This window comes from Medicago truncatula, chromosome 1 (genome assembly GCF_003473485.1).
Source record: "Medicago truncatula cultivar Jemalong A17 chromosome 1, MtrunA17r5.0-ANR, whole genome shotgun sequence".
Lineage (NCBI taxonomy): Eukaryota > Viridiplantae > Streptophyta > Magnoliopsida > Fabales > Fabaceae > Medicago > Medicago truncatula.
The window spans coordinates 12,915,773-12,943,219 of NC_053042.1; the positions used below are offsets into that span (position 1 = coordinate 12,915,773).

The 27,447-nt window shown below is 32.2% G+C and overlaps 5 protein-coding genes across 6 annotated transcripts; 4 read left to right on the forward strand and 1 right to left on the reverse strand.

Moving 5' to 3' along the window:
• Positions 1-1,978: 1,978 nt before the first annotated feature.
• Positions 1,979-4,648, reverse strand: LOC120578006 (uncharacterized). The gene is made up of 4 exons (XM_039830086.1): positions 4,319-4,648; positions 2,764-4,186; positions 2,569-2,675; positions 1,979-2,482 (listed from the first exon to the last, which is right to left on the reverse strand). Exons 1-4 carry the CDS (start codon positions 4,646-4,648, stop codon positions 1,979-1,981), a joined length of 2,364 nt encoding a protein of 787 aa, XP_039686020.1.
• Positions 4,649-4,794: 146 nt separating this feature from the next.
• On the forward strand, positions 4,795-7,589 carry LOC112417636 (uncharacterized). The gene is made up of 5 exons (XM_039830088.1): positions 4,795-4,914; positions 5,256-5,354; positions 5,496-5,575; positions 6,309-6,399; positions 6,471-7,589. The coding sequence occupies exons 1-5, from the start codon at positions 4,795-4,797 to the stop codon at positions 7,587-7,589; spliced, it is 1,509 nt and encodes a 502-aa protein (XP_039686022.1).
• Positions 7,590-8,518: 929 nt separating this feature from the next.
• Positions 8,519-11,427, forward strand: LOC112418291 (B3 domain-containing transcription factor VRN1). Its single transcript, XM_039832500.1, has 7 exons — positions 8,519-8,851; positions 8,968-9,430; positions 9,830-9,948; positions 10,024-10,297; positions 10,396-10,482; positions 10,880-10,938; positions 11,031-11,427. Exons 1-7 carry the CDS (start codon positions 8,795-8,797, stop codon positions 11,286-11,288), a joined length of 1,317 nt encoding a protein of 438 aa, XP_039688434.1. The 5' UTR covers positions 8,519-8,794; the 3' UTR covers positions 11,289-11,427.
• A 3,887-nt stretch (positions 11,428-15,314) lies between these two features.
• LOC112418296 (B3 domain-containing transcription factor VRN1) lies at positions 15,315-17,465 on the forward strand. The gene is made up of 6 exons (XM_024774620.2): positions 15,315-15,534; positions 15,640-16,057; positions 16,363-16,481; positions 16,556-16,829; positions 17,032-17,090; positions 17,183-17,465. The coding sequence occupies exons 1-6, from the start codon at positions 15,478-15,480 to the stop codon at positions 17,408-17,410; spliced, it is 1,155 nt and encodes a 384-aa protein (XP_024630388.1). The 5' UTR covers positions 15,315-15,477; the 3' UTR covers positions 17,411-17,465.
• A 1,536-nt stretch (positions 17,466-19,001) lies between these two features.
• LOC25482718 (B3 domain-containing transcription factor VRN1) lies at positions 19,002-23,226 on the forward strand. 2 transcript variants are annotated; one of them, XM_024775517.2, is made up of 6 exons: positions 19,002-19,332; positions 21,151-21,574; positions 21,911-22,050; positions 22,125-22,398; positions 22,721-22,779; positions 22,869-23,226. In XM_024775517.2, the coding sequence occupies exons 1-6, from the start codon at positions 19,282-19,284 to the stop codon at positions 23,133-23,135; spliced, it is 1,215 nt and encodes a 404-aa protein (XP_024631285.1). In that variant the 5' UTR covers positions 19,002-19,281; the 3' UTR covers positions 23,136-23,226. The 2 variants fall into 2 exon arrangements, with proteins under 2 accessions (XP_024631285.1, XP_039690067.1); XM_039834133.1 differs by lacking the exon at positions 19,002-19,332 and adding an exon at positions 20,797-21,016.
• Positions 23,227-27,447: the final 4,221 nt, after the last annotated feature.

Here is a 27,447-nt window from a genome sequence, read left to right on the forward strand (position 1 = left end):
AACTTTTGTGTTTATACCTAAGACCAATTCTGTACCAATCAATACCAGTTTTCATTTCAAATTCGGACAAAGTTGTGCTGAAATTCATAAAAATTCACTAAAACCTCCTTGGAGTATTTTCATCATAACTCCTAAACCAAAACTCATTTTTACGCCACACCAAAGCCATTGGAAAGCTAACAAAATTATCTACAACTTTCATGTTTACACCAAAGGCTAATTCAAAACAGAAACGTGTGAAAAAGACGCAAGAACATGAAACAGAAGATGCTGTCCCTATGCAGCTCTCGGGAAAAACCAATTTTTCACCCAAAAATCCCAATTTTGACTTCCCAATGCCCAAATTTGATTCCAAAAGTTTGTCTAAACATTTATATACATCAAAAGAGACTCAAAACCATATAAAACTTGACCCAGAACATTATTTTAGAAAATCATCAAATAATCACTTTTAACCCTAATTCCCAAATTCTCAAAAACTAAAACCTACAACATGTTAAATCCAATTTTCAGAATCGATGACTTAAGATTATTGAATGTTAGTCTCACCCTTACCTTATAGATGAAAATCGCAGCACTCCTAGGTCTTCTCCCTCCTCTCGGCCTTTTCTCCCTTTTCTCCAAAATTGATCGTACGTTATGTTTTTTCTAAACTAGGTTTCTCCTATTTATAACCCTTTTTTCTATTTTATCTTATTTCTCTTTCTCCCCCAAAACTCTCTAAAATCTCATAACAAACTCTCAACTCAATCTTATTTCTATTTTCAAATCTTAATCTATTAAATAACAACATAAGCCACTTAATAAATCACATAATCAAATAAATATATTTTAAACTCTTTTTAATAAATTTTAGACTCAATTAAATAATTAAATAAATCAAATAATTCAAAGAGGGCGTTACACCGACCACCGACGACTTTTTTGTCCTTCTTGTGAAGGACAATATAAGTTTGATTTCTACCTACGATATAGTCTGTAGATAAAAAACAAGAATGAAATGATTTTTTTTGACCTACGAACCGAAACATGTGTAATTTGTTTCTCACATCGACAATTGAGAGATGATAATGTCTAAGTTGTAAGAAATAGAGACACACATAGGAAGAGAGCAAAAGACCATAAAACACATCAGGTTTAGATGCATCCACTTTAAATCAACTATTAAAAAGAGAAAACGAAGATTCGGAGGATATATTATCATAACATGATATGAAAAGAGCTATGAAGCCCGGATACTGATACGGGTACACGGATACGCGAAATTTTTTAAAGAGGTATAGGTAGTAATAGTATAAATAGATCGGCATATATGGAAGAAAGTTTTTTTTAACCAATAATATATGGTGTCTCGTTTTTAGGAGAAAAAAACGGGTTTAATTTTTGCAATGACTATTTGGCATCCAACCTAACTCCATATGTAAAAAAAGTCATATGTTCCATTACAAATTTGAAGATTATTCTCATAAGTTTGACAAAATTATTTTATGTTGAGCACCATTTTGAGAGTCTAAGAAATACTCTGGATTTGGTAATTGGTATTCCACAAATTTTTTGGGAACCCTCTGGATTCGAAATTTTTTTTTTCTGACCCACTTTTCAAAAAAAAATTTCAGTCTGACCCCCTTTTGAAAAAAATTTCCAAAATGACCCACTTTTGTTTTTTTTTTTTTTGTCTTTTAGTGGCGTTCCCGCCACCTGAAACGGCGGGACTGGGCCGCCGGTCTGACACACGTCGTGTCATGACTGGCCCGTCCTTTTTTTTTATTATTTTTTTCTCATTCCTGCCAATTGAAATGGCGGGACTCCTTTTTTTATTTTATTTTTTTCGTTTTTTCTTTTTATTTTTTTGGCAGCATCGTTTTACATTTTTTTTTGAACAAATAGCATTTTTTTACATTAAATAAAACACAACAAATAATAATGATAGATAAAAATATATTAATTTATTTGAACACATAATACATAACGTTATTAACTACCGATTATTTAAACTCGGACAATTTCTCCTAATATGACCGGTATGCCGACACAACCCACACCGTCTCGGTGTCGGAGTCCTCTCCACCACCTCCTCGTCCATTTCAGTCCGTATGCGGGTACTATTGGGTCGACCTTTCTTTAGTCTTCGCATGTTTGGATTATGGCAAAGCACGGGACCGTCGTATGGAAGCCAATAACTCTTGTCGTGGACTACTTTGAAGGCTGTGTTGTAGATGGAGTAAACACTCTCGTTTTTGAACACAGGTGGAATAAGGGTTGTGTAGTCATGGCGAAATGAAGAACACGCGGCTATGACATGAGAACATGGCAAATGTAAAGCTTGAAATTTCCCACAATCACACCACCCCGCTCGTAGGTCCACCTTGAAAGTTCCCATTGGCCTTCCCTCCCTGTAGTTGATGGTCTCACGGACTGAGAAGGTATACCTTTCTCGGTCAAACTGTTCGACATGATGGGTGTTGGACTTAACAATGTCATCCTGAATCGCATTTTGGCAATATTCACTGAACAAATCTCCGGAACCTACCCTTGCAAACGCTTTTTGAGCCCTATCAGCAAAGAGACATGCCAGCCTATAGTAGGTTGATTGTCCACCCAATCTAATGCACGCTGATTTGCCTCCTGGATTACACCACGATAGTAATTGAACAAGGGTACGTTTAGGGCATATCCTGCATGTTAAGAAAAAACAATTAGTTAGATAGTGAACCTATTTAATAATAAGACGATATAAAAAAAACTGTAACATGATATTCTTACCCATATTATTGACAACATCCTTAAGATCTCCATCCTTGATTGTCCTCATGAAATTCTGCTTAATGTGTCGAATGCAGTACACATGAGCTGAACCAGTTGCTTGCCAACCATTCCTTGGGTCATTGAATGCGCTTTTAATTGATTCATGTCTGTCGGAGACCATGCAGACAGATATTCCCTTTGTGACGTGCCTTCTTAGATTTTTCAAAAAAAAACTCCAGCCCTCATTTGTCTCACCTTCGACAAGCGCAAAGGCGATTGGAATCATTTTGTTGTTTCCATCTTGTACTACCGCAAGCAACAATGTTCCTTTGTACTTGCCATACAACCACGTCCCGTCGACATGGACAACTGGTTTGCAATACTTAAACCCATTGATGCATGGATAGAAGGCCCAAAATAGACGATGAAATTGTGTCTCTCCATTCTCGCCAATCTGCGTTTTTAAATCGAAGACGGTCCCTGGCATCGTCTCCTTCATCACATTCAACCACTGCGGAAGATCATTATATGATTCCTCCCATTTCCCGTAAATAGATTCGATGGCAGCGTTCTTTGCTAACCACGCCTTTCGATACGTGGTTGTGTAGTTAAACTTTTCTTTAATTTGCGCAATGATCAATTTTGGCGTTACCGAGGCATCCGCATGCACAAGTGTTTTGATGCTTTGGCTTATAAGCTTGTAGTTGAGCTTGCGATGATCCTGCGACATTAAAGTCGATGTGCAATTGTGTGGACCCATCATGGTCCCAATCTTCCATTTGCCAGTCTTTTTTCTAAAGGAAGCTCTCAACTTAAATTGACAAGTCTCGAGTGTACATTGAATGACATATCTTGTTGGATCTGAGTGTATAACATCGTAATCCAGCGATTGTCGAATGTGGAAAGACTTGATTGCATGCAAACAATCTTCTTTGTTGTGAAATGTCATTCCTTCCTGAATAGCCCCATCGACAGGAACATTCGTATTCCAGTGATCGTCGGTAGTCAAAGCATCATATGCAACAACGTCAACGTTACGCATATGCAACGGGGGACAGTAAGCGGCTCTAATCGGCACTGCCTGCAGTGGTGGTTGTGGTTGTGTGCCAGCCATAATGTTCCTCCAAATATCTTCTTCTTCATTTATGTTTTCATGTTCATCTTCTTCATTTGCATCATGCTCAAGTGCCTCGTCTTCTTCACTTTCACTTTCACTACTAGTTTCTTCTTCTTGATCTTGAATGGTGTCTGGGATGTCTTCAAACTGACGAGTGAAAAGATCTTCTAGGCGGGTTTGTGTTTGTGGTTGCGTTTGCGTTTGCGGTTGTGGTTGTGAAGATGATGGTTCAAATTCATATTGTGTTTGTGAAAACGGTTGGTTGTACGGTAATTGTTGTGATGAAGAAGGGGGGTGAAACTCATATTGTGTTTGTGAGAACGGCTGGGTGTATGATAATTATTGTGATGAAGATGGGTGTTCAAACTCATATTGTGTTTGTGAAAACAATTGAGGTGTTTGACGCGGTTGTGGTGTTTGATGATGTTGTGAAATCTCCCGGTTTTCAATAATAACCGATAACTCAATGGAACCAACCGCATTAAAATATTTGTGAGTTGCAAACATATCTGCAATGTCATCGTTGTCGTATATTTCGATGTCATTATACTGGATATGACCTTGAACGAAGGCTTGTGGTGCTCGATATATAATTTTAGATATCACCTGAGATTCAGTGAGATGTAGCTTCTGCTCTATTCTTTTTTTCAAATGATCAATGGTGCTTTTGATGCTAACATAAAAACATTTTCTTTGCTCACTTTCAAAAAATGAACCAAATTGATTTCTTGAAACTTTTCCATTATAGTGGATAATGAAAAATACATTCTCTGGTGTGGGTGCCATTGTTGTTGTGTGCGTTGAAAATATTTGTATGTTTATAACTATTAACAATAAGAGTCCAAAATATATAGGCAATTGCATGCAAAAAAAATTGAACACGCGTGCCACGTGTCGCGTTGTAAGTGGCCAGTCCATTCCCGCCAGTTGAAATGGCGGGACCAAGTCTTTTCCTGCAGCTTTCCAGGCGCGTGGATGGGTTTCCTGCAGCTTTGCAGGCGCGTCGGCTGACAGTTGCGCAGAAACCAGCACGCGCTACAGTGCACTTGCAGGCGCGTCAGCAGCTTTGACTGACGGAAGGGACACGTGTTGGATTTTTGTTGGCTCGACTGGTCATTCCCGCCGTTTGGAATGGCGGTAATGGAAGCAATGCAAGGCAGCTTCTGCAACGTACACTGGCTTCTGTTACAAATTCAAGATTCTTGATACAATTGATGCATGCTTGTTGAAAAGACTATACCATACCATACTGAATAATTGAGCTAACCTGTTGTGAACATTAATTCATAAATCTTCAATTCTTCTTCTATAAAATCAGTGTTGTGGTTGAACACTACACACCAGTTTTCAATTGCTCTCAATCTAACATTTATTCTTTCCTTGTGAGAAATAGCATACAGTTAAGCTTTTCTTTCCTTCTAATTTAAAGATGGGAGACATCCTTTATTTAGGCAACAAACATAGATCTCGTCATATTTCAGAAACTATTAATGTAAGTTTATTATTTTATTTTAATTGAAACTTAATTATATTAAAATTATTTATGTTTAATTATTTATGTATATCAAATCTATTAAGATTATGTATGTATAATTAGTAAGACTCAATTATTAACAATATTAATATTTTGTAGAACGAAGACCAACATTACCTTCGAGTTCGATGTCATCGCAAGATTTCCCCGGCGCCCCCAACCATTGAAGATAGCTTAAGGTCAGCCGGATTGTGGGACTTTGCTAATTTAAACAAATATAACGTTGATAATCGTTTGATAGTCGCGTTATGTGAAAGATGGAGGCTGGAGACCCACACATTTCTTTTTCCATCGGGCGAGTGTACAATAACGTTGGAAGACGTTCATATGCTCCTTGGTTTAAAGGTTAACGGTGAACCGATTACCGGTAAAACAGAAGTTGGGTGGGAGATTGTTGAACCTATATTAGGAAGTAAGCCATCAAGCTCTCGCCATGACGGGAAGAGTATTAGATTATCATGGCTTCAAGAATATATCAACGGTGTTGGTATGACAGGTCCCCCCACGACTCTACATATGTTTAAAGCCTATGTCTTATACTTGATAGGCTCTCGAATAATGCCTAATAATAGTGGTAATCTTGTACATTTGTCGTTTTTGCAATTGTTGGATAAATCACCTGAGGAGGTTGGACAGTATAGTTGGGGTTCAGCTTGTTTGGCCACGCTATATAGATCCTTGTGTGACGGTGCAATATATGGCAATATCGAAATGCCTGGGTGCACAATTCTCTTGCAAGCATGGGCGTGGTCAAGAATGTCATGCTTAGCTCCCGTGCCAAGGATACCACCACAAGCTCATGCACAACTTCCGTTGGCAAATATGTAAGTAAAATAAATGTTATTTTTTTTATTAATTTTTACATAAATTTATCCAGACTTTACTAATTATAACATTTTCAAAATTAACTAGATGGCTAGAACATGGTAATAAATTCGTGGAAAATCCTCGGCATAATCTCGTATGTACGCGTTTAAAAATCGACACCATGACATATGATCAGGTATTACACTTTCTTTTAGTCATTGCTTTTTAGTCAACAATTGAAGACTAATATTCATTCTTTTTAAACAGTTCTCCTGGAGGCCTTATGTCAACTTCAATTACAGCAACGAAGAAGAAAGCCAGATATGGTCTGCAAACACATATCTCATCTGTTTTCAGATTGTCGAGAGACATCAGACAGACAGAGTAAGGCTTCAATTTGGCTTACCGCAACACCCACCTTCCTTACCAGAAAATTTGAAAGATTTCCACAAAATTAATTTGTCAAAAGATAGAATTAAAGGCTCGTGGGGAGATAAGCATCATCGTCAAGTCCAAAACTGGAACCAACGTCATCAATTAGCACTTCACGGCGTTCGGTATAACCATGAGGTTTATCCAAATCGTCAATATTTTGCATGGTATTGGGAATTTTTCGGAGATTATCTGTGGCTTTCTAGAGAAGTATTATTGTCAAACCCAAGGCAAGCATGTGCATCAATTTTACCAGGATTGCCGCGTGACTATCCTGCAGTCCCACAAACTTATACGGTGCCAGATGAAAATATGTGGTCAAATACACCTCCACCCTATAACCAATTCATGACACCTCCACCCACTAACTTTGACCAAACCTTTAACCCATCCACCAACTACAACTACAACCAAACTTACCAATCACCGCCACAACCCACAAACCAAATCTTACATAACACCCCAATCCCATATCCAAGCTATTCTCAACAAAGTCATCATGGAGAAAGCTCTCGAACATCAAACTATTCATTTGATGACTACAATCCAACTCAATACACCACACAAACCAGTTATCCAGACCAATCACAATACTCCTCGTTCAACCTACCAACCCCTCCACACTTTGTCAACTATCCCCAAACAAGCTATGCACCTCAATGGCCAAATTCACAAACAAATACCATAGAAAATCTGGCAGCACGGTTTAATGACGATGACTTCGTTAATGAAATCTGGACCAACTCAGCTTCACAAGTGCAAAATGAAGTCGCTATGGAAACTAACGATGATGCTGAAATTCTTGACGAGGATGTGGAAGAGGAAGATGAAGAGGAAGAGGAAGAGGAAGAGGAAGAGCAACACCAACGACCCGTACGGAATAAAAAAGATAAATTATGTGCTACGGGTGGTCATAGTTTACATTGGCGTAATTGGTTTCCACGGAGAAAGTAGTTTTTTAATTAAATATTTATCATTATTGTTATTTATCATTATTATTATTATTTATCATATATATTATTATCATCATCATCATTATTTAATTTAAAAAAGAAAAAACGAAAAATAAAATAAAATAATCAGTCCCGCCAGATCAAACGGCGGGAACGACAAAAAAATATTAAAAAAAAAACCAGCTGCCGTCATGACGCGACGGCTGTCAGACCGGCGGCCAGTCCCGCCAGTTCAGATGGCGGGAACGCGCTAAAAGACAAAAAAAAAAAAAACAAAACAAAAGTGGGTCATTTCGATATTTTTTTTTCAAAGGGGGTCAGATTTAAATTTTTTTTTTAAAAAGGGGTCAGAAAAAAAAAAAATTCTCTGGATTTAGTTAAAAATGAATGCAACAAAGTAAGGTTGATGACCTTCAACTTCAACTTTAGAGTGCTATTAATAATGACATAATTGAGATCACAAAAATTAGAAGAAATTGATTGAGTAGTTGGTGTGACATTAGAAAATAGAAACTTAAAGTATGACAAAGCAAATCCACTTTTGTGGCAAATTAAAAGTTGTTTCTATTTCAAGCTTACATTGTCACCTCATGTGAAATGGACCCTAGAAGTAAATGCAAAACTCAAATCCAAGAGCAAAGTGAGCTGTATTGACTAGCTAGCATACTAATCTAAATAATAAAGTCTTGGTTTTCAAGTAACCATATGGTGAATCAAAGAAGACAAATTTGTAACTTAATTTGCTCTTCAAACCAAATTATCCAACCAAACATGCAATAAGGAAAACTTACCTGCTTGCTTAGACCCAATAGTCAAAACACAATTACTTCATAACACATACCAATCAATGAAACTCTTCTCCCAATAAGTGTAGGGCTAGGGCAATTCAGTTTCTGCTACTTTTCTCACTTCCCAATTGATTCTTTATTAGTGAAACTTGCCTATCTTTTTTCTACTCATCATACATACAAATACAATTGCTTCCGAAAAGAAAAAAAAAAGATAATTAAAATGAAAAGACACTACACGACCAATCCATCATTCTTAAACTAATAAAGAACATAATAACATTCACACTTCACTTGATTTCTATGTCACTAAATTAATACCCACTTGAGACTTCAGAGACAAAAACCTCACATTCAAAATCTTTAACTCTTAACCTCACTTCTTAAAACCTTAGCCCAATACTCACTCACTAACATCATGTCATTTCAACAAGTTCCAGATTTACATAGAATAATATTGCAAGATAAGAAACTTGTAAGTCTATTACAAATAATTATATTGCACATTTTATATTATGTTTTCATTTATGCTGTAAACCCTATTGTTTTAAAAAATGTTAATATACCGATTTCTGAATTTCTTTGTTGCAGAGGGTTCCAAAGAAATATGTGGAGAAATATTGGAAAGGAATATCAAACCCTATATTCCTTAAATTTCCAAATGGTATTCAACAAGAAATATTTTGGGTGGAGAGAAATGGTGATATTTGGTTTCAAAAGAATTGGGAAAGTTTTGCTAAGTCTCTGAAATATGGATATCTCTTAACTTTCAAATTCATTGGTGGATCATACTTTAAGGTTAAGATATTTGGTGCCAATACTTTAGAAATAAACTATGCAAATATCAAATATGTTGATGAAGGTGCTAAAGCCACAGAAGAAGGTAAAGGAAGTGATGAATCAAGTGATGCTGAAGCCACTGAAAAAGGTGAAGAAAATGACGAATCATGTGATGAAGCTAGTGATGAGAGTGTTGAAATGCCAAAGCAAGCTCAAAGAAATGGCAAGAGAAAAGTAAGTATGGATTTTGACACCACCCAACAAAAACTCTCAGGTGACTTTTCTCTCTCTTTTTTCTCTTTTTTTGTAGATTAAAAATGATGTTTTCTAGAAATTACTCAGTTGCAAGATTTACGCATGTCTGTTTCTCTATTTTTTATTTTATAAAAATAATTACTTTTTTAGACTTATTCAATGGTTTGTCTGAAAGATTGTAATTCTAAGGAAGAAAATTGTCTTGAAAGTGCATACTTTTTTTGACATTGTGAAGCAGTTTTAGTTGGTTTTCTTTTCAGATCATTTTTGGTAGATACTTTTATATAAAAATATGTGACTTTTTTTGGTAGGAAAAATATTTGATTTTTTTTTTTTATGTTAAAAAATATTTTTGGTATTTCTAAAAATATTCTTTAAATCAAATGTATAATAAATAGTTAATGCCTAAACTTTGCAGGTAGTAACAAAGTAGCAATGGTGAAGAAGGCTAGAAAATACCAAACATCTGAAGCTGTTAATGAGAATCCCTTTTTTGAAATTACAATGACACAATCTTACGCCAATGGCTATCACTTGGTAAGTTTGCTATATAAAAGTATCTATTAATTTTAGCTTTAATTAATATCTCTAATAAACCATTATTTGAAACAGTGGTTACCATGTGAGTTTTCAAGAGAACACTTGAACGATTTTAAAGGGACTGCAACAGTAAGGGTTGGTAAAGAAAGGACTGTGAAATTGAGTTTGAGGTATTATGGTACCAAGAAAAAACATGGTATAAGTGGTGGATGGAAATTATTCAGACAAAAATATAATTTGAAAGTTGATGATGTTTGTAAATTTGAGATGATTGGACGAAGACCAGTTTCATTCAATGTTACTATTACTTGTGCCAAAAACGAACCAAACCCAAAGAAATTACCAGGTATTTCTTTTATATTTTCTTCTTTGTATGTTGTAATTTTTTATTTATTTGATATTTGATTAAGATCTATTTTTCTTTATTTTTTTATCCATTACAAGGTCATAAAAAAGGGGTCTCTTGTGGTAATAGTGTTGTAAAGAAGGAACACATTGGAGGAACTTCTAGGAGCCATCCAAAAGTAAAGGGTATTCTTTCTAACTTTTTTAAAGTTTTTAGATTTTATTATTGTAGAGGGTTCTGAAATATTTATAACTTTTAAAATAGTTCTTGGACTAAGTTATATGAATGATTTATATAAGGTTCTTGGACTAAGTTTGTAATTGTATATCGTTAATCTTTAATTTTTAATACCTCTGAATTTGAAATCATATTTGTTTACGTTGTTGACTTTTTAATAATTAGTAATTGGCCTAACTTATCCAGCATTCAGTTTCTTTTTTTAGTTTAAAACCTAACTATAAATTATATGTTAGTTCATAATTGAAAATTTTTAGGTCAAAAATATATTTAAATATCTCTTAATTTTTTGGGTATTAGAAAAATTAGGTGATATCATTTTGTGTTTATGCCTGTATTGTACAGAAGGTCCTGATGTGATGAAGCATAACACATTCAAGGTTATGGTGAAGAACAATGCCCCGGTAGGATTAATTACATCAAATATGGTTAGATATATAGATAGAGTTATTAGAACTACATGATAAATAAATAATATTTTTGTTTGTATTTGCAGAGTGTACCAAAGGAGTTTATGAAAAGGGGATGTAATGAAAATATCGTGGAATTGAAAATGGGGGGAAAGTCATGGTACGTAAAAGTGAACTATTATGATAGTATTTGTGGCTGTAGGTTCGGTAAAGGTTGGAGACAATTTATGAAAGCATGCAAAGTGGAGATTGGAGATATTTGTCTCTTTAAGTTGATTGATGAGAGAATTTTTTTGTTTGATGTTTCAATTGTTGGAAAGAATCCATTAGCTATGCTTCTTTAAGGTACTAGTAACTAGAATATGTCTAGTTGAACATTTATTTGCTTTGCCCTTTCAAGTGCTGAATATTTAGTTCTACAATATTAAGCAATGTATTTTGGTATTGTAAACATTTGTATTTGATTTGAACCTAAGAAGTATATTGTCAGCCTTCGGATATTTGTTCTATGATTGTTTTAGTAAATGCAAATATATTATTTGCTTTTAGTCATGGTAAAATTATTCATCTTTTTGAGTTTTCTCCCTTTGGTTTGTTTTAGTCCCTTTGACACTTACGTTGATTTTTTATTTTTTATTTTTACGATAATATTCCTCATGAAACTTTTTTAAGACTCCATCTTCTTTTTTATGTCTTCCTCATTTTCCTCATTTTTGTTTGATGAAAATGTCATCGTCTTTAGCTCATCAATTTGCTCATTTTTTGTCCTTTGTTATGTTTTACTCCCTTTAATGTTTTTTTATGTTGAAATTGGTATTTATAATTACTAGACCATTTATGAAATATGTAGTATATGGCCTTAAACAATATGGCACACATATTACAGAGATTTCAAACATGATTTCTTTTACAAGAGACCATAACTTAACAATGACCAGAAACATTCGATGTATATATATTTGTTGAGAATAAAGAGAAAGGATTTTAGACCAGGACTATAAATTTTTAAAGTGGTTACTACATTTCCTAAATATAATTTCATAAATGAGAAAATCACTTTTATTTTTAAATTTGTTAATGTAGATTGTAGACCGTATTAAATAAAAAATGTTTGAACCTAATAATTCATTAGGTGAACCTTTTGATTTAATACGACATTAAATGAAGTTTTCTCTCTTGCAACACACGACATTATATTTTTTTTTCCCTCAGAATAGAACCAATAAGGTTTGAACCTATACCTCATGTTATAACCTCCTTTATGATTAGTCTAATATTACTATTTTAATGACTTAAGAAGACCAAAACAACAAGTTAAAAAGAAACTTACACATCAAATGGATCTACCACGATTGAGTACGAGTATTTTTGGTATTAAGAAAGCTGAAATAACAAAATACTAATGAAATACTATGAAAACCCTCATACATGATTTCAGCTTAATTTTATTATTTGTTTGTTTTGTTGTCAGTTTGTTATTTTTTGTCCATTATGGTTTTGTTATTTTCCTATTTAAGCTTAACAATTGTAGCATAAAATGCAACTTTTATTCATTCAATATTATTTTAGAGAGTTTTCTCAATTTCTGGTGGATTCCAGAACCCTATTTTTACAAGTTTGTCGTTTGCAAACTTGTTTCTTTTCAATCTAGATTTAGCGCTTGCTAGCCTACGCTTTCGTGTTGCGTCAACAAGGAAGACGTGGATGATCGTTCAGTGTAGAACACGAAAACGTAGGTTGCGACGAAGATTGAGATACTGACGTCTCATTGATAGGGTTCTTCCAAGTGAAGAACTTCTATTGAGAAAAGCCTGGGAAATAGAAGAAGGTAGAGGAAAAGATGGATATTTTGGAGACTGGGAGCTAGACTATCGGTTTTTTCATCACAATGTTATAGATGAAAAATTCACAATATAAGAAAATGTTATAAGAATTTGTTGTATAAGAAGAATGGTAACAATTTTACGCGGGTGTTACCTCTTGTGTGTTACGAAAGGGTATATAATATATATGTAGTAATTGATGAAGGTGTGAAAAACACAAGAAGGGGGGGGTTGAATTGTGTTTTCTTTTTCTCTAAAAAATTCTTCTTCTAATAATACGTCAGAAGCAGGTTAGGAGTGCTTCTGATGTAATGTTCAGAATCAGATATGCAGCAGAATAAAACAGAGCAGAGAAAAGAAAGAAAGACACAAGCAATTATCCTGGTTCCTTCCACAAATCGGAAGTAGTCCAGTCCCCCTTGCACTTCCAAGGAGATTTCACTAATAATCACAAAGATTACAAATGATCAATACTCTCTAAGTATGAGGCTTCTCAAAATGCTCAAGCACGCAAGCAAGAGTCTTCCAATGCTCAAGCACTAAAGCAAGAGTCTTCTAATGCTCAAGCACGCAGGCAAGAGGCTTCTATTCAAACAAAAATACAGAGAAAAATGTTTGACTTGAACACTTGATATACAATCAGTGGTGTTCACAATATAATGCAATAAAGACTCTAGACTTATGAATTTCTAAGATGTATCAAATCAGTGCAGAAATTCAATATGCTTTGTAGAATCAAATTTGGCAGAGTTTTGGCGCTTTTAACTTGTGTTGATATCTCTTGCCAATCTTCAAGTCCTCACTCCTTTATATAGAGGTGTGAAAGAGACGTTGAGATTTTTAGCACGTCTAAAGAGTCGTTGAGTTCCTTTGATCATCCACCAGTAATTTTTTGCCTGATTTGGGTGAAGTCCTTTGAAGAATCAACTTCAAATTCATTCCCATCTTGAAGGAACATTTCTGCAGGCATAACTGTTGTCTTGTCTTGTAGCGTAGACAAAAACAGAGTAGTGGAGGTAGTGGTTGTACACTTGTACTTTGTCAACTCTGATAACGAAGGATAAATACTCAGTGCTTTTCAAATGACCGTTGATACCTCCCTTTCAATTCTTCGTTTTCTTAGACGAGGTTGAAACGAAAAACAGCTCCTTTGAATCTTCAGTTTAAATTAACTGTTCACTTGAAGCTTCTGGTGATGATATAGCTTCTGATGAAATCGTGCTTCTGATGATCTTCTGCTTCTGATAAACTTCTGCTTCTGATGACGTCATTTCTTCAGGGGCACTTTGTTACTTCAGAAGCACTTCTTGGCTTCAGACACAGTTTTCTTCAGATGCTTTGGATTCTTTTGCTCTCCATTGTTCTTCCAAGACCTAGTGACATTGAATGACTTTGCATATGGTCTTGTACACTTGAACAATCATTAGCAATAACCAATTGACAATTTTTAATACCTTGTTATCATCAAAACTTATTAAGGTTTATTGTGAAACACATTTTGTTCCAACAATTGATTGGTTGAACACATTGAGAAATAAAATAAAAAATAAAAGTATATAAGTACAATAGGACATTGGACATACTATAAATTCAGTTCAATATATAAGAATTTGTTGATGATCAAGCAGTTGAGATTTTCTCTATTTAATCTAAAGTGATGTTTCGAGAGAATAATCTCATTGAATACAACAATAATATTTAAAAGAGTTTTTTTTTATCATGTGCGAATTTACATATGGTAAGAAGTTTAAATTAGTAACTTTGACTTAAAACTTGTGCATTTTATATTAAATAGGTAGTTTTTTACTAAATAATATTGTATTCTTTCTTATGAATTTTTTGTGTAGTAAGTGTGAAGAAAAAATTGTGACATGATTTGAGCATATCATGACACAATTTGAGAAGCGCTAAAACCAGAATTTGAAAATTGATGAGAAATCGTGACGTGATTTGGAAAATCGTGGCACGATATTTACTTGACTCTATTTAAACCTAACTTCAGCTCAGAGCAAGGATTTGAATTTTTTGTAACATTGATGACTTTTTTGTGTGTCAATATTGCAGTTTATGATATCGTTTTTCAACACACTAACTATATTATTTTTGTTTTTATATTTTTTCAATTTTTTTTTTATCCTTTCTCAAAATGATGATGGTTCTCAAAGTTGCAAGTTTGACTTGTAGCATGGAACTTTGAAACTCTTTACGATGGACTCAAAATTATTTTGTTGTTAACTTCATCAATTCAAGTCTTCATATCATTAGCTGATTTCCATCGATCTTCAAGCATGTATTAGCTATTTAAATTTATGAATTATTTACAGTAGGTGAAAGCTCATTTATTATAAAGTGGCAAGAAAACCTTTGAATACTTTGGTGCTTGGGAACCGCTTACATTTATTACACGTAAATAATGTAAGACTTCCCAAAAGTAAACTTTGCTTTGTAGTTCACAAAAGTAAACTTCCCATCATGCTTCATGCTCAATGCTTATTTCTTTTGCTGATCCATCAACCTCATCTTACACATTTGTTTATTACTAAAATATTTCAACTTTCTCAAACCAAGATATCAACACTCATCTTTTGTTTGTTTGTTGAAAGTTCACAAAATTAACTCGCAAGCACTTCTTAAATCCTTCACCAACCTACAGAGACACTAACACTAAAAAAATTTCACCTTATTTCTTAAATCATCACTTTCTGAAATCATGTTAGTTCAACATGTTCCAGATTTTCATAGGATAATCTTGCAAGATAAGAAACTTGTAAGCATGTTAGAAATAATTATTTTGCATATTTACGTTATTTTTCATTTATGTATCTTTGTTTATAAAATGTTAATGTGTAATTTCTGAATTTCTTTGTTGCAGAGGGTTCCAAAGAAATATGTGGACAAATATTTGAAAGGAATATCAAACCCTATATTCCTTATATTTCCAAACGGTGTTGAACAAAAAATATTTTGGGTGAAGAGTAATGGTGATATTTGGTTTCAAAAAAACTGGGAAAGTTTTGCAAAGCCTTTCAAATATGGATATCTCTTAACTTTCAAATTCATTGGTGGATCATATTTTAAGGTTAAGATATTTGGTGCCAATACTTTAGAAATAAGCTATTCCAATATCAAATCAGTTGATGAAGGTGCTGAAGACACAAAAGAAGCTCAAGAAAGTGATGAGGAAGCCACTGAAGAAGGTGAAGAAAGTGATGAAAGTGATGAAGAGAGTGATAAGGTTGAAATGCCAAAGAAAGCTCAAAGGACAATAAATGACAAGAGAAAATTCTCAGGTGAGTTCTGACAAGAGAAACCTTAGTTTTTATAGAAAGAATTGCTTTTAAGAGTCAATGGTTTGTACTTTGTTGTAATTTTTTGTCTGAAAGCTTGTAAATCTAAGGAATAAAAAGTGCCTTGAAGTGCATAATTGAGAAGCATTGTTAGATACTTTTTCTATAAAAATATGTGATTTTTATTTGATGTCATAGAAAATAATTTTGGTTTTCTTAAAATCGTTTAAAAATAATCTATAACTCAAATGTATGATAAATAGTTAATGCCTAAACAAAATAGATCATTATATCCTTAAACTTTACAGGTAGTAACAAAGTAGCCATGGTGAAGAAGGCTAGAAAATACCAAACATCTGAAGCTGTTAATGAGAATCCCTCTTTTGTAGTTATAATGACACAGTCTTACACCAATGGCTATTTCTTGGTAAGTTTGCTATACAAAGTATCTAATAATTTTAGCTTTAATTAATATCTCTAATAAACCATTATTTGAAACAGTGGTTACCATGTGAGTTTTCAAGAGAACACTTGATAGATTTTAATGGAACTGCAACAATAAGGGTTGATAATGAAAGGAGTGTGGAAGTGAGTTTGAGGTATTATGGTAACAAAGAAAGATCTTGTTTGGGTGGTGGTTGGAAAATATTCAGGGAAAAATATAATTTGCAAGTTGACGATGTTTGTAAATTTGAGATGATTCGACGGAGACCTTTTTCATTCATTGTCACTATTACTCGTGCCGGAAACGAAGCAATCCCAAAGAAACTACTAGGTTTTAATTCTTTCTTTCTCTTTTATTTGAATTCCTAAGTTATCCTGGATTCAGTTTCTTTTTTTAGTTTAAAACCTAACTATATATTATATGTTTAAGTTCATACTTGAAATTTTTTTAGCTCAAAAATCTCTAATTTTTTTGGGTATTATAAAAATTAGTTGATATAATTTAATTTTGTGTTTATGGCTATATTGTACAGAAGGTCCTAATGTGATGAAGCATAACACATTTAAGGTTTTGGTGAAGAACACATCCCCGGTAGGATTAATTACATAAAATATAGTTACAAATATAGATAGAGATGTTAGAACTACAAAATAAATAAATGATATTTTTGTTTGTATTTGCAGGGTGTGCCAAAGGAGTTTATGAAAAGAGGATGTAATGAAAATATTGTGGAGTTAAAAATGGGGAGAAAGTCATGGTTTGTAAAAGTCAATTATTATGAGAGTATTCATGGCTGCAGATTCAGTAAGGGATGGACAAAATTTATGAAAGCATGCAAAGTGAAGATTGGAGACACTTGTCTCTTTAGGTTAATTGATGAAAGGAAATTTGTGTTTGATGTTTCAATTTGATGTGCTTCTTTAAGGCACTAATTAACTAGATGTTTATTTGCTTTGCCCTTTTTAAGTGCTTGATATTTAGCTCTACAATTATAAGCATTGTATTCTATTATTGCTAACATTTGTATTTCATTTGAATCTAAGTTGTGTCGTGTGTGCCTTTGGATATTTTTCATATGACTGCTTGTAATGTTTTTTGGTTGTTTTAATTTGTAATGAGAGAGCAGAAATGTTCTAACGTGTGAAATAGAATGACATGATTAAGAAATGGATTGAAGCAGGGACGTTGAATTGGGGAAGATGTTTTGTATATTTTGTACTATGAGAATGTTATGCTAAATAGGACAAAGCAAAGCCACTTTTGTGGCAAATTAAAAGTTGTTTCTATTTCTAGCTTACATTGTAACCTTGCGCATTGAAGATTGGAGATGGTTCATGGAGCCCATCTGGGAGGGAATGGACACTCAACCAGTGGCCATAACTAGGTTGTATGGCACAAGTAGTGTTCATGTAGCTTGACCCTTCCTCTCCACTGGTTGTGTGCTAAAATGATGAGGAATTATGTGCTGCTTAATAGTGTGCTTTTAATTATAATTCTAACTCTAATACATGATGAAAATGCAGCTCTTTTTATTTTGGCGGCTAGTAGGTTTTGTGGAAATAATAGTTACTTGTTTCTGTAATGTGTTACAATAAAACAAACATGTTTGTTTTATTTTAAAGTTGTGATTTTTTTTCTTCTTTTTATTATTGTAATTAGAGATATAGTAAATTATATATTATGAATAAATTTTACTTTAACATCAAAGTTTTATGATTCAAGGTGTAACTTGCATATAAGTTTTAAGTTTGGAGAGGATATTTGCATATAAGTTATAAATTTTAGGGGGTATTTGCACATAAATAATAAATTTCGGGGGAGGGAGGGGGGGGGGGGGGGGGGGGTATTTGCAAGGTCGGTGGGTGACATAAATGTTAATTTTGAAAAGGAAAAAAAATCAGATTTTTTTCAAATTTTTTTAGATTTTGACAGACTAACTTGTGCATTCTAATTTAGCTATTGTATTTATTTGAATGAATGTCTATGAAGAACCTACATATATTTTCATGCATGTTACATTGATGAGCTGATCATAATATGATGATTCATAGAAATTTAATTATAAACTATATAAAGAAAAACGACATTTATAATTTTTATAAAGTAAACCATTGAATTGGTCTTTAAGTCACTCGTCATGCGACAAAAATATTGAGACTATGATCTAATTGAGAAACTTTTGAAAATATCTATGATCTTTGTCAAAGTTTCTCAATTAAGTGTCTTATCATGTGATAAAAACATAAAGATATAAATCTAATTAAAAAAACTTTTAACAAAGACATATCAGTTTGAAATATTAAAAATATCATAAATTAATTAATTTGATAGTGACTTATAAAGATAAAGACCATATTTCAAAAAAAAAAATAAAAATAAAGATAAAGACCAAATTTGTTGTTGTTTTTTTTTTTTTTTTTAAAATATTCAGTTCTTTTATTTAAAAAAATATATTTATTATACTTATACATTACCAAAAAAAAAATTAAAAATAATAATTTTCATTCAATTTAATTTCTATCTCTCTCATTTTCGATTCCATGCTCAGTCTTCACTAACAAAGATTCCGATTCAACGCGCCACCGTTAGGGTCGTTGTTCCATGGCGCTATCTGTACCCAGTTCCGTCGTTTCTCTATTTTCTTCTCTGATCTTCTTTCAGCTTCTTCTCCATCGATTCTCATATACCGTTTCCGATTGATCTCTCGTTTTCAAATAAATAGAGATGCAACGGTGAAGATAGAAGAGAGAAGCGAAAATGTCTTCATCTTCATGGAACAGACATGGCGGTGTTGTTGCTCCGATTGCAGTTCAGCAAGCGCGGCAGGAATTCGGTAAAGAAACTCTTTTTTCTTCCTTTTATTTCCTAATTTATGTATGATTATTGAGTATTGTATTGTAATTCTTCAATTTAGTTTCTGTGATACTGTTTTTGAATTGTATTTTAGGATAATTGAGCAATTTTCTGTGATAGAGTTCATATACAATATTTATCGCACAACTTCTGTTGATGGATTTGTCTGTAAGTATGATACTAGAATCGATATTAGTTGATTGAGATGAGTAAACTAATTCACAAACTGAAAAGTAATTTTTACATCACATTGTTGTACGTCAAATAGATTCGCCGGATTTCTGTAAATACCTGAAATGGAATTTTACCAGAAAGAATTTTGATACAAACATTAATATTGGACCTATCAATAGGTTCATAACTTTTCAAACACAACCAATATTTATACTAATATTATGAGTTGAGGAGTGGTTTGTTTGTCATTTGAGAAATTCTTTTCTGCTTAGTGTAACAAAAGAACAGAATAAGATTTAAGAACTGAGGAGGCTAATTCATTTCAGTTATTGATGTTCCTTTTCATTTACTAGTAAGCAATTGTTTGGATTTTATTGCCGAAGAAAGAATAGGTTCAATAGATATTATAGTTAGGACTTTCTAGTTTGTCGATGAAATAACTTAGTGAAGTCCCTGTGATAATAGTGCGTATTTTGTTCTTAGCATAGCATATGCAATGTTGAGATACATGCATTCTTATTTGAAGAATAACTTTGTGATTTTGGAATATCTAAAAAAAAACACTAGTGAAATTGATTCTGAGTGATTGTGTGTTTTGCATGTGAAATAGACACTTAACAAAGTATGACAGATGCATTTGTGATGAAACACAAATAGGACAAAGCAAATTCAACATATAAACTATATAAAAATTGAATATAGACATTAAGTTATTAATTAAGGATTAGGAATCATGAGCCTAAAAATGAAGTTTATATTTATAATAGGAAAATGCTTACAAGCCTAAAAATGTTTATATTTGCAATTTGTGATCTTGGAATATCTAAAAAAACTAGTGAGATTGTTTCTGTGTGATAGTGTGTTCTGTTCAATGACAGATGCAATCACACACACAAATAGGACAAAGCAAATCCACTTTTGTGGCAAATTAAAAGTTGTTTCTATTTCTAGCTTACATTGTAAGATGGACCAGACAGTATCTTATATAAAAATGGCAGATTAAGGGATCAAAGGGAAAGATACACGGACTTGTAATCTAACCAATGTGTTTTTGAGTGTATGCATGCCTTGTAAATCTGATCAGAAGCATGAAGCTTGAATAATTATAGCCAGCCAATTTTCACTGAATTGTACCAACTGTAAAAACACTTTTTACTGTGTCATAAATGCCAAGCTCACCCAACACCTAAGGAGTAACACCAAAACAAGTGTGTTTGTACCAGTTGTGATTCGTGAGAGAGAAAAAATTATATAGAAAATGTATCATTTCTCTTAACGGAGTGGGCATTTCCCTTTAACTTTATAACATTCACACTGCACAGGATTTATAACATCGAGACCTGAGAGAAAAATAGACTTGACACTCAAAATCTTTCACCTCACTTCTCTAAGCATTAGCCCAATACTCACTCACTAGCATCAGTTTCTGAATCATGTCATTTGAACATGTTCCGGATTTTCATAGGATAATCTTGCAAGATAAGAAACTTGTAAGCATATTAGAAAGAATTATTTTGCATATTTACATTATGTTTCATTTATTCTGTAAACCCTATTATTTATGTATCATTGTTTTAAAAATGTAAAAATGTTAATGTATGATTTCTGAATTTCTTTGTTGCAGAGGGTTCCTAAGATATATGTGGAGAAATATTGGAAAGGAATATCAAACCCTATATTCCTTAAATTTCCAAATGGTGTTCAACAAGAAATATTTTGGGCGGAGAGTAATGGTGACATTTGGTTTCAAAAAAATTGGGAAAGTTTTGCAAAGTTTCTGAAATATGGATATCTCTTAACTTTCAAATTCATTGGTGGATCATATTTTAAGGTTAAGATATTTGGTGCCAATACTTTAGAAATAAATTATGCAAATATCAAATCCGTTGATGAAGGTGCTGAAGACACAGAAGAAGGTATAGAAAGTGATGAATCAAGTGATGATGAAGACAATGAAGAAAGTGATGAAGTCAGTGATGAGAGTTCAGATGAGGTTGAAATACCAAAGCAAGCTCAAAGGACTAGAAATGGCAAGAGAAAATTCTCAGGTGAGTTTAGGCTTGTCTGTTACTCTATCTTATTTTTAAATAAAAAACCTTAGTTTTTATAGAAATAATTGCTTTTAAGAGTTATTCAATGGTTTGTACTTTGTTGTAATTTTTGTCTGAAAGCTTGTAAATCTAAGGAAAAAAAGTGTCTTGAAGTGCATCTAAATTGAGAAGCATTGTTAGATACTTTTTCTATAAAAATATGTGATTTATTATATATCATAAAAAAAAAAAATTTGGTTTTCTTAAAATCGTTTAAAAATAATCTCTAAATCAAATGTATAATAAATAGTTAATGCCTAAACAAAATATATTATCTATCTTTAAACTTTGCAGGTAGTAACAAAGTATCCATGGTGAAGAAGGCTAAAAAATACCCAATGGCACAATCTGAAGCTGTTAATGAGAGAGCCAATAATGAGAATCCTTTTTTTGAAGTTACAATGTCCCATACTTACACCAATGGCTATTTGTTGGTAAGTTTGCTATACAAAGTATCTAATAATTTTAGCTTTAATTAATATCTCTAATAAACCATTATTTGAAACAGTGGTTACCACGTGAGTTTTCAAGAGAACACTTGGAAAATTTTAATGGAACTGCAACAATAAGGGTTGGTAAAGAAAGGAGTGTGGAAGTGAGTTTGAGGTATTATGATACCAAAGAAAAATCTTGTTTGGGTGGTGGTTGGAAAATATTCAGGGAAAAGTATAATTTGCAAGTTGACGATGTTTGTAAATTTGAGATGATTCAACGGAGACCGTTTTTATTCACTGTTACTATTACTCGTGCTGGAAAGGAACCAATCCCAAAGAAATTACTAGGTTTTAGTTCTTTCTTTCTCTTTTATTTGCTCTTTTGTATGTTATCATTTTTTTATTTGATATTTGATTAAAATCTGTTTTTCTTTATTTCTTTTGTTCATGACAAGGTTATAAGAAAGGGGTCTCTTTTTTTAATAGTGTTAGTAGCCTAACTTATCCAGGATTCAGTTTCTTTTTTTAGTTTAAAACCTAACTATATATTATATGTTTAAGTTCATACTTGAAATTTTTTAGCTCAAAAATATATTCAAATATCTCTAAATTTTTTGGGTATTATAAAAATTAGATGATATCATTTTGTGTTTATGCCTGTATTGTACAGAAGGTCCTGATGTGATGAAGCCATATACATTCAAGGTTTTGGTGAAGAACACAGCTCCGGTAGGATTAATTACATAAAATATATACATATATAGATAGAGATGTTAGAACTACAAAATAAATAATGATATTTTTGTTTGTATTTGCAGAGTGTACCAAAGGAGTTTATGAAAAGAGGATGTCATGAAAATATTGTGGAGTTGAAAATGGGGAGAAAGTCATGGTTCGTAAAAGTGAACTATTACGAGAGTATTTGTGGCTGTAGGTTCAGTAAAGGTTGGAGAAAGTTCATGAAAGAATGCAAAGTGGAGATTGGAGATACTTGTCTCCTTAAGTTGATTGATGAACGAAAATTTGTGTTTGATGTTTCAATTGCAGGAAAGAATCCATTAGCTGTTTGTTCTCCAAGGTACTAATAACTAGATGTTTAGTTGAATCCATTGTATTCTATTATTGCAAACATCTGTATTTCATTCGAATATAAGCTGTATCGTGTCAGCCTTTGAACTTTTTCCCTATGGATTGTTTGTAATGTTTTTTTTGGTTGTTTTAAACTTGATTCCTTGGAAACAAGGCTTGAAGATCTATTAGTATATGCAAATATATTGTTTGATTTTAGTCATGGTGAAATTATTAATCTTTTTGGTTTGTTCCATTATTGATGAACCCTCAACATTTTTAAGAATTCATCTTCTTTTTCTTGTCTTCCTCATTTTAGTTAGATGAAAATGTTATCTTCTTTAGCTCATTTTAAAGACAATATGACTTGCTTGGCTCTGGTATTCATTTAATCATCATTAAACTAATCAAAATAAAATTACATAAACAAACAATGTCTACCTTAAAAAAAGATACAGTTACAATGGCCAACTTAAACATACCAAACCCAAAAAAAAATGGTGACCAAGGATTTCATCCGTTCAAGCTGTCATCAATGGTGAATCAATTCTGCAAAAACAACATTTTCTTCTTCTGAATAGTTTCATGATTTACTACAATACAATGGAATTAGTATAAAGAAGATATAGACGAATTCGAATATGGTGTATAGATTTAACCATAAGGAAATTGATGCAATAAGTAGAAATCGAAATAGAATGAAAAATCAAAGCAGGAAGGAGAATACAAAATTGAAGGACAAATAATATGTTGCAAAATGAATGAATGAAGAAAAAGGATAAATAATTAAAAAAATTTAGGTTCAATGTTGGCATTTATTTATACCTAATATTACACATGAGTGAGAAACAAACAAGTTACGCCGCCAAATTTTTTTGAATGACAACCAATCTTCACAAATACAATATTCATAAACCTAAGAGACATATATTGCTTTGCACAATCCTTTGAACATTCAAGGATAATATGATGCTAAATTGGAGAAAGGGGACAGTGGAATTTTCAACCTAATAAAAAATGTTACACCAAAACATGATACTTATTTATATAAGATCAACCTGAGGTTTTTTAATATTATGCAATATTGTTCCTATTATTATGCATTGAATCTCCTACTATTGGGAATTTTTCTTATTTTAATAAGATTTAACTAATTTATTAGCAATTTTTTTTTAAAGTAACTAATTTATTAGCAAAATAAAATTTCATCAAAATATAATTGATTTAAATTTTATTTAAATTAAAAACGTCATTTTACATCTATTTGATTGTTGAACAAATACTTTTATTAAACATTTCAATTAACTTATCAACTATAATCTATCAACCATGACCTATAAGATATAAGTTAAATCATCGATTATTAACTATTTTTACCAAAGAGTGTCTTAGTCAACCTTTATTTCTAGCATTTTCAACAACACTCATATCACATTGAATTCAACTATTAAAGTATAATGATGAAACTTATTGATCTAAAGATAAAAAATATAAACGTTTTTATGGTACAACATCTTATATTAATATTTTGACTTAAAATGCAAATATAGACGTTTTAATTTTTATCTCGGTAAAAATATTTTTTGGTTTTACTCATTGCAACACAATGAAACCAAGTCAAACACATATAGTTCCAATCTAACAATGAAAGAAGGCAAACCAAATTATCCAACTAGAAGACAATAAAGAAAACGTGTGACAATTATATTAGCTAAAAATAGATATGGAGCATAAACTTTTAACTTGACAAAAAACCATGTTAAAGCCTTCACCTTAAAAAATAATTGATTTTGACAAATATATGCTACAAAAGTGACTTTGCTTTATCGTTCACAAAAGTAAACTTTCCAGCATCTCACTTCTACACAGAACCTTGACAAATACATATCTCAATTTTTTTCCCTTTCAATGAAATGAAACCTCAAATTGATTGCATTTCAGTAAAGGTTGATTGATCCATCATGCTTCATATTTATTCATGCTGCCTTTCTTTTGCTGATCTCACACATTACCATAATTTCTTATAATTTCTGTCTGAATCATCATGTCATTTTATCATCCAACAAAGTAGTAAAGTAGCATACTAATCATAGAACTTGCAACACTTATCAACAAGAAACCATATAATGCTTTAATCACTTATCAACAAGAAACCATATAATGCTTTAATTAATGCTTCGAAAGCTTGCTAAACTTGATAGATCTATATACTAAAAGCTATGAAAGTTAATAATCTTTAATGGTACAACTATGAATCATAGTATAAAGTAATGGTAAAATCTAAACCTTTAATGCTTTTATTGGTACAACTCTCACTGACTAAATTTGTCATGCCACCAAAGATTAGATAGATGCAAGAGACCTTAATTGTGTCATCTCATTGCTAAATTTTGGGGTAATATAAGGTCATATCAATTACCAATTTAATTTATTGTTGAGCTTATATATATATATATATATATATAGTTTTCTTAACTATTGCTCTAAGGTCTTTAGATAAGGAATTCATTAATAGAAACTTTGTCTTTAAAATACAAGTTTATAATTTTGGTTTAGTAATAATCGGTGTCCTAAGAGCATTGGCATTTGATTTTATAACAAAAAAAAAAGATTGATGTTGTGATTCATTCGATGATCGTTATGCCCGATAAACGTAATTAGTAATAATGAGTTTTTGGGCTTGTGTTGAACAAAGTGTAGAATGAACCATTAGGATGAAAATTGTTTTTTCCACTTCTCAAATTGCTCTTTTTTAGTTGTTTTTGACTCAGCATCATTTAACTTCTGTTGGACACTTTTTAAAGTGGTTCAATCACTTTTTAAATCGGTTGAATTGATTTCAATCACTTTTGAAAAAAGAGCAATTTGACAAGTGCAAAAAGCAATTTTCCATTAGGATCCATGATGGATGGTATGTAAGGTTACATGGTTATAAATAGAGAGGCTAGATCCTCTTTATCATCACTCTCATAATTACACTCATTTTCAATTTGCCCCATCAATAACCGATAAAGTTTTAGCAAGTACTCCTTCCGTCCCAAATTGTATGACGTTTTGGGTATTTCACACATATTAAGAAATGCAATTAATATTGTGTGAAAAAGAGATATTATGAGTTATTTTACAAAATTGTCCTTAATAATAAATAATATGGGAAAGATAAATGAAAGAATTGAAAGAAGAGAGAGTAATAAATAATTAAGGTTATAATAGGAAAAGTAACATTAATGTTGTATTGGTATTTTAAAGCGACATATAATTTGGGACAATTTTTTTTCCTAAAGCGACATACAATTTGGGACGGAGGGAGTATATTAAAAATTATGGAAGTAATAAATAATTCATAAGTGTGAAATAATTTTTGGTTAGGTTATTGAACCATTTTTAATAATTTGTAATTGTGTTTTGACGGTTTATTTCAAATTTTTGGGGTTTAATTAAGTTTTCTATGTCAGACCCTATCTACAAAATTATTGATAAGATTTAGGACACAATGATATATGCATTTAGTTCAAAGGCCAATTTAAATTCTCTAAATAATTATGCACCTTCTTTTTATTGTATAAAATTTATAAATTAACATTTTGTGTTTCTCCAAATTTAAGATTTTTGTGAATTCCAAATATTTAGTATAATTTACGTCTACTATTTACAAAGACACATAAATAATAATTGTGTTTGTAATTGCAAGATGCGCCAAAGGAGTTTATGAATAGAGAATGTCATGAATTTTTTTATTTTTTTTTTGAGATGAAAATGGAGGGACAGTCGTGTTTAGCAAAATTGAAATATTACCATAGTATTAAAGGCAATAGGTTTCATATTTATGGAATGCAAAGTGGAGATACTTGTTTCTTTGAGTTGGTTCATGAAAAAATATTGGGAAGAAGTTTCAATTGTAGAAAGAACCCATAAATGTGAATTATTACCATAGTTTTTAGGTCGATTCTGGAATTATTTGCCATAGAATATACTCATTGCAGTTAAATGTTGAATTGACATCTAATATACACAAACTTTGAATTTATGGCTATGATGTTGATAGAACATGCCCCTTTGTTGTAGACCGGGCTTATTCCCCAAGTTCTTAGTAGTTTGAGTTGTGCGAGAACCACGGTAACGTTGAAGACGTAGTAAAGTGGCGATTTGGATTGGTGATTAGCAGTAGTGAGGATCGAAGGCACCTGTGGGTCTTAACGACATAATAATCCTCGGTTTAGAGAGTTTAAGATTTGCTTAAGGTTATTGTTTTTAGAGTTAACACTTTCTCTTATCTTTAGAGTTTTGCATTTTGTTTTGTACTTTATTGATTATTTTTAAGAAGTCAAA

What these genes read in the sequence shown, in the direction of transcription:
- LOC120578006 (XM_039830086.1), bottom strand. Translation starts at nt 4,648, where the DNA reads ATGGCACCCACACCAGAGAATGTATTTTTCATTATCCACTATAATGGA. An exon ending in GGATGTTGTCAATAATATGG is followed by an intron (nt 2,676 to 2,763) that starts GTAAGAATATCA and finishes CTTAACATGCAG; the next exon opens with GATATGCCCTAAACGTACCC. An exon ending in AACCTACTATAGGCTGGCAT is followed by an intron (nt 2,483 to 2,568) that starts GTCTCTTTGCTG and finishes AATGCGATTCAG; the next exon opens with GATGACATTGTTAAGTCCAA.
- LOC112417636 (XM_039830088.1), top strand. Translation starts at nt 4,795, where the DNA reads ATGGCGGGACCAAGTCTTTTCCTGCAGCTTTCCAGGCGCGTGGATGGG. An exon ending in ATATTTCAGAAACTATTAAT is followed by an intron (nt 5,355 to 5,495) that starts GTAAGTTTATTA and finishes AATATTTTGTAG; the next exon opens with AACGAAGACCAACATTACCT. An exon ending in ACACCATGACATATGATCAG is followed by an intron (nt 6,400 to 6,470) that starts GTATTACACTTT and finishes CTTTTTAAACAG; the next exon opens with TTCTCCTGGAGGCCTTATGT.
- LOC112418291 (XM_039832500.1), top strand. Translation starts at nt 8,795, where the DNA reads ATGTCATTTCAACAAGTTCCAGATTTACATAGAATAATATTGCAAGAT. An exon ending in GAGCCATCCAAAAGTAAAGG is followed by an intron (nt 10,483 to 10,879) that starts GTATTCTTTCTA and finishes TGTATTGTACAG; the next exon opens with AAGGTCCTGATGTGATGAAG. An exon ending in TGGTGAAGAACAATGCCCCG is followed by an intron (nt 10,939 to 11,030) that starts GTAGGATTAATT and finishes TTGTATTTGCAG; the next exon opens with AGTGTACCAAAGGAGTTTAT.
- LOC112418296 (XM_024774620.2), top strand. Translation starts at nt 15,478, where the DNA reads ATGTTAGTTCAACATGTTCCAGATTTTCATAGGATAATCTTGCAAGAT. An exon ending in TCTTGCAAGATAAGAAACTT is followed by an intron (nt 15,535 to 15,639) that starts GTAAGCATGTTA and finishes TCTTTGTTGCAG; the next exon opens with AGGGTTCCAAAGAAATATGT. An exon ending in TGACAAGAGAAAATTCTCAG is followed by an intron (nt 16,058 to 16,362) that starts GTGAGTTCTGAC and finishes TAAACTTTACAG; the next exon opens with GTAGTAACAAAGTAGCCATG.
- LOC25482718 (XM_039834133.1), top strand. Translation starts at nt 20,960, where the DNA reads ATGTCATTTGAACATGTTCCGGATTTTCATAGGATAATCTTGCAAGAT. An exon ending in TCTTGCAAGATAAGAAACTT is followed by an intron (nt 21,017 to 21,150) that starts GTAAGCATATTA and finishes TCTTTGTTGCAG; the next exon opens with AGGGTTCCTAAGATATATGT. An exon ending in ACACCAATGGCTATTTGTTG is followed by an intron (nt 22,051 to 22,124) that starts GTAAGTTTGCTA and finishes TATTTGAAACAG; the next exon opens with TGGTTACCACGTGAGTTTTC.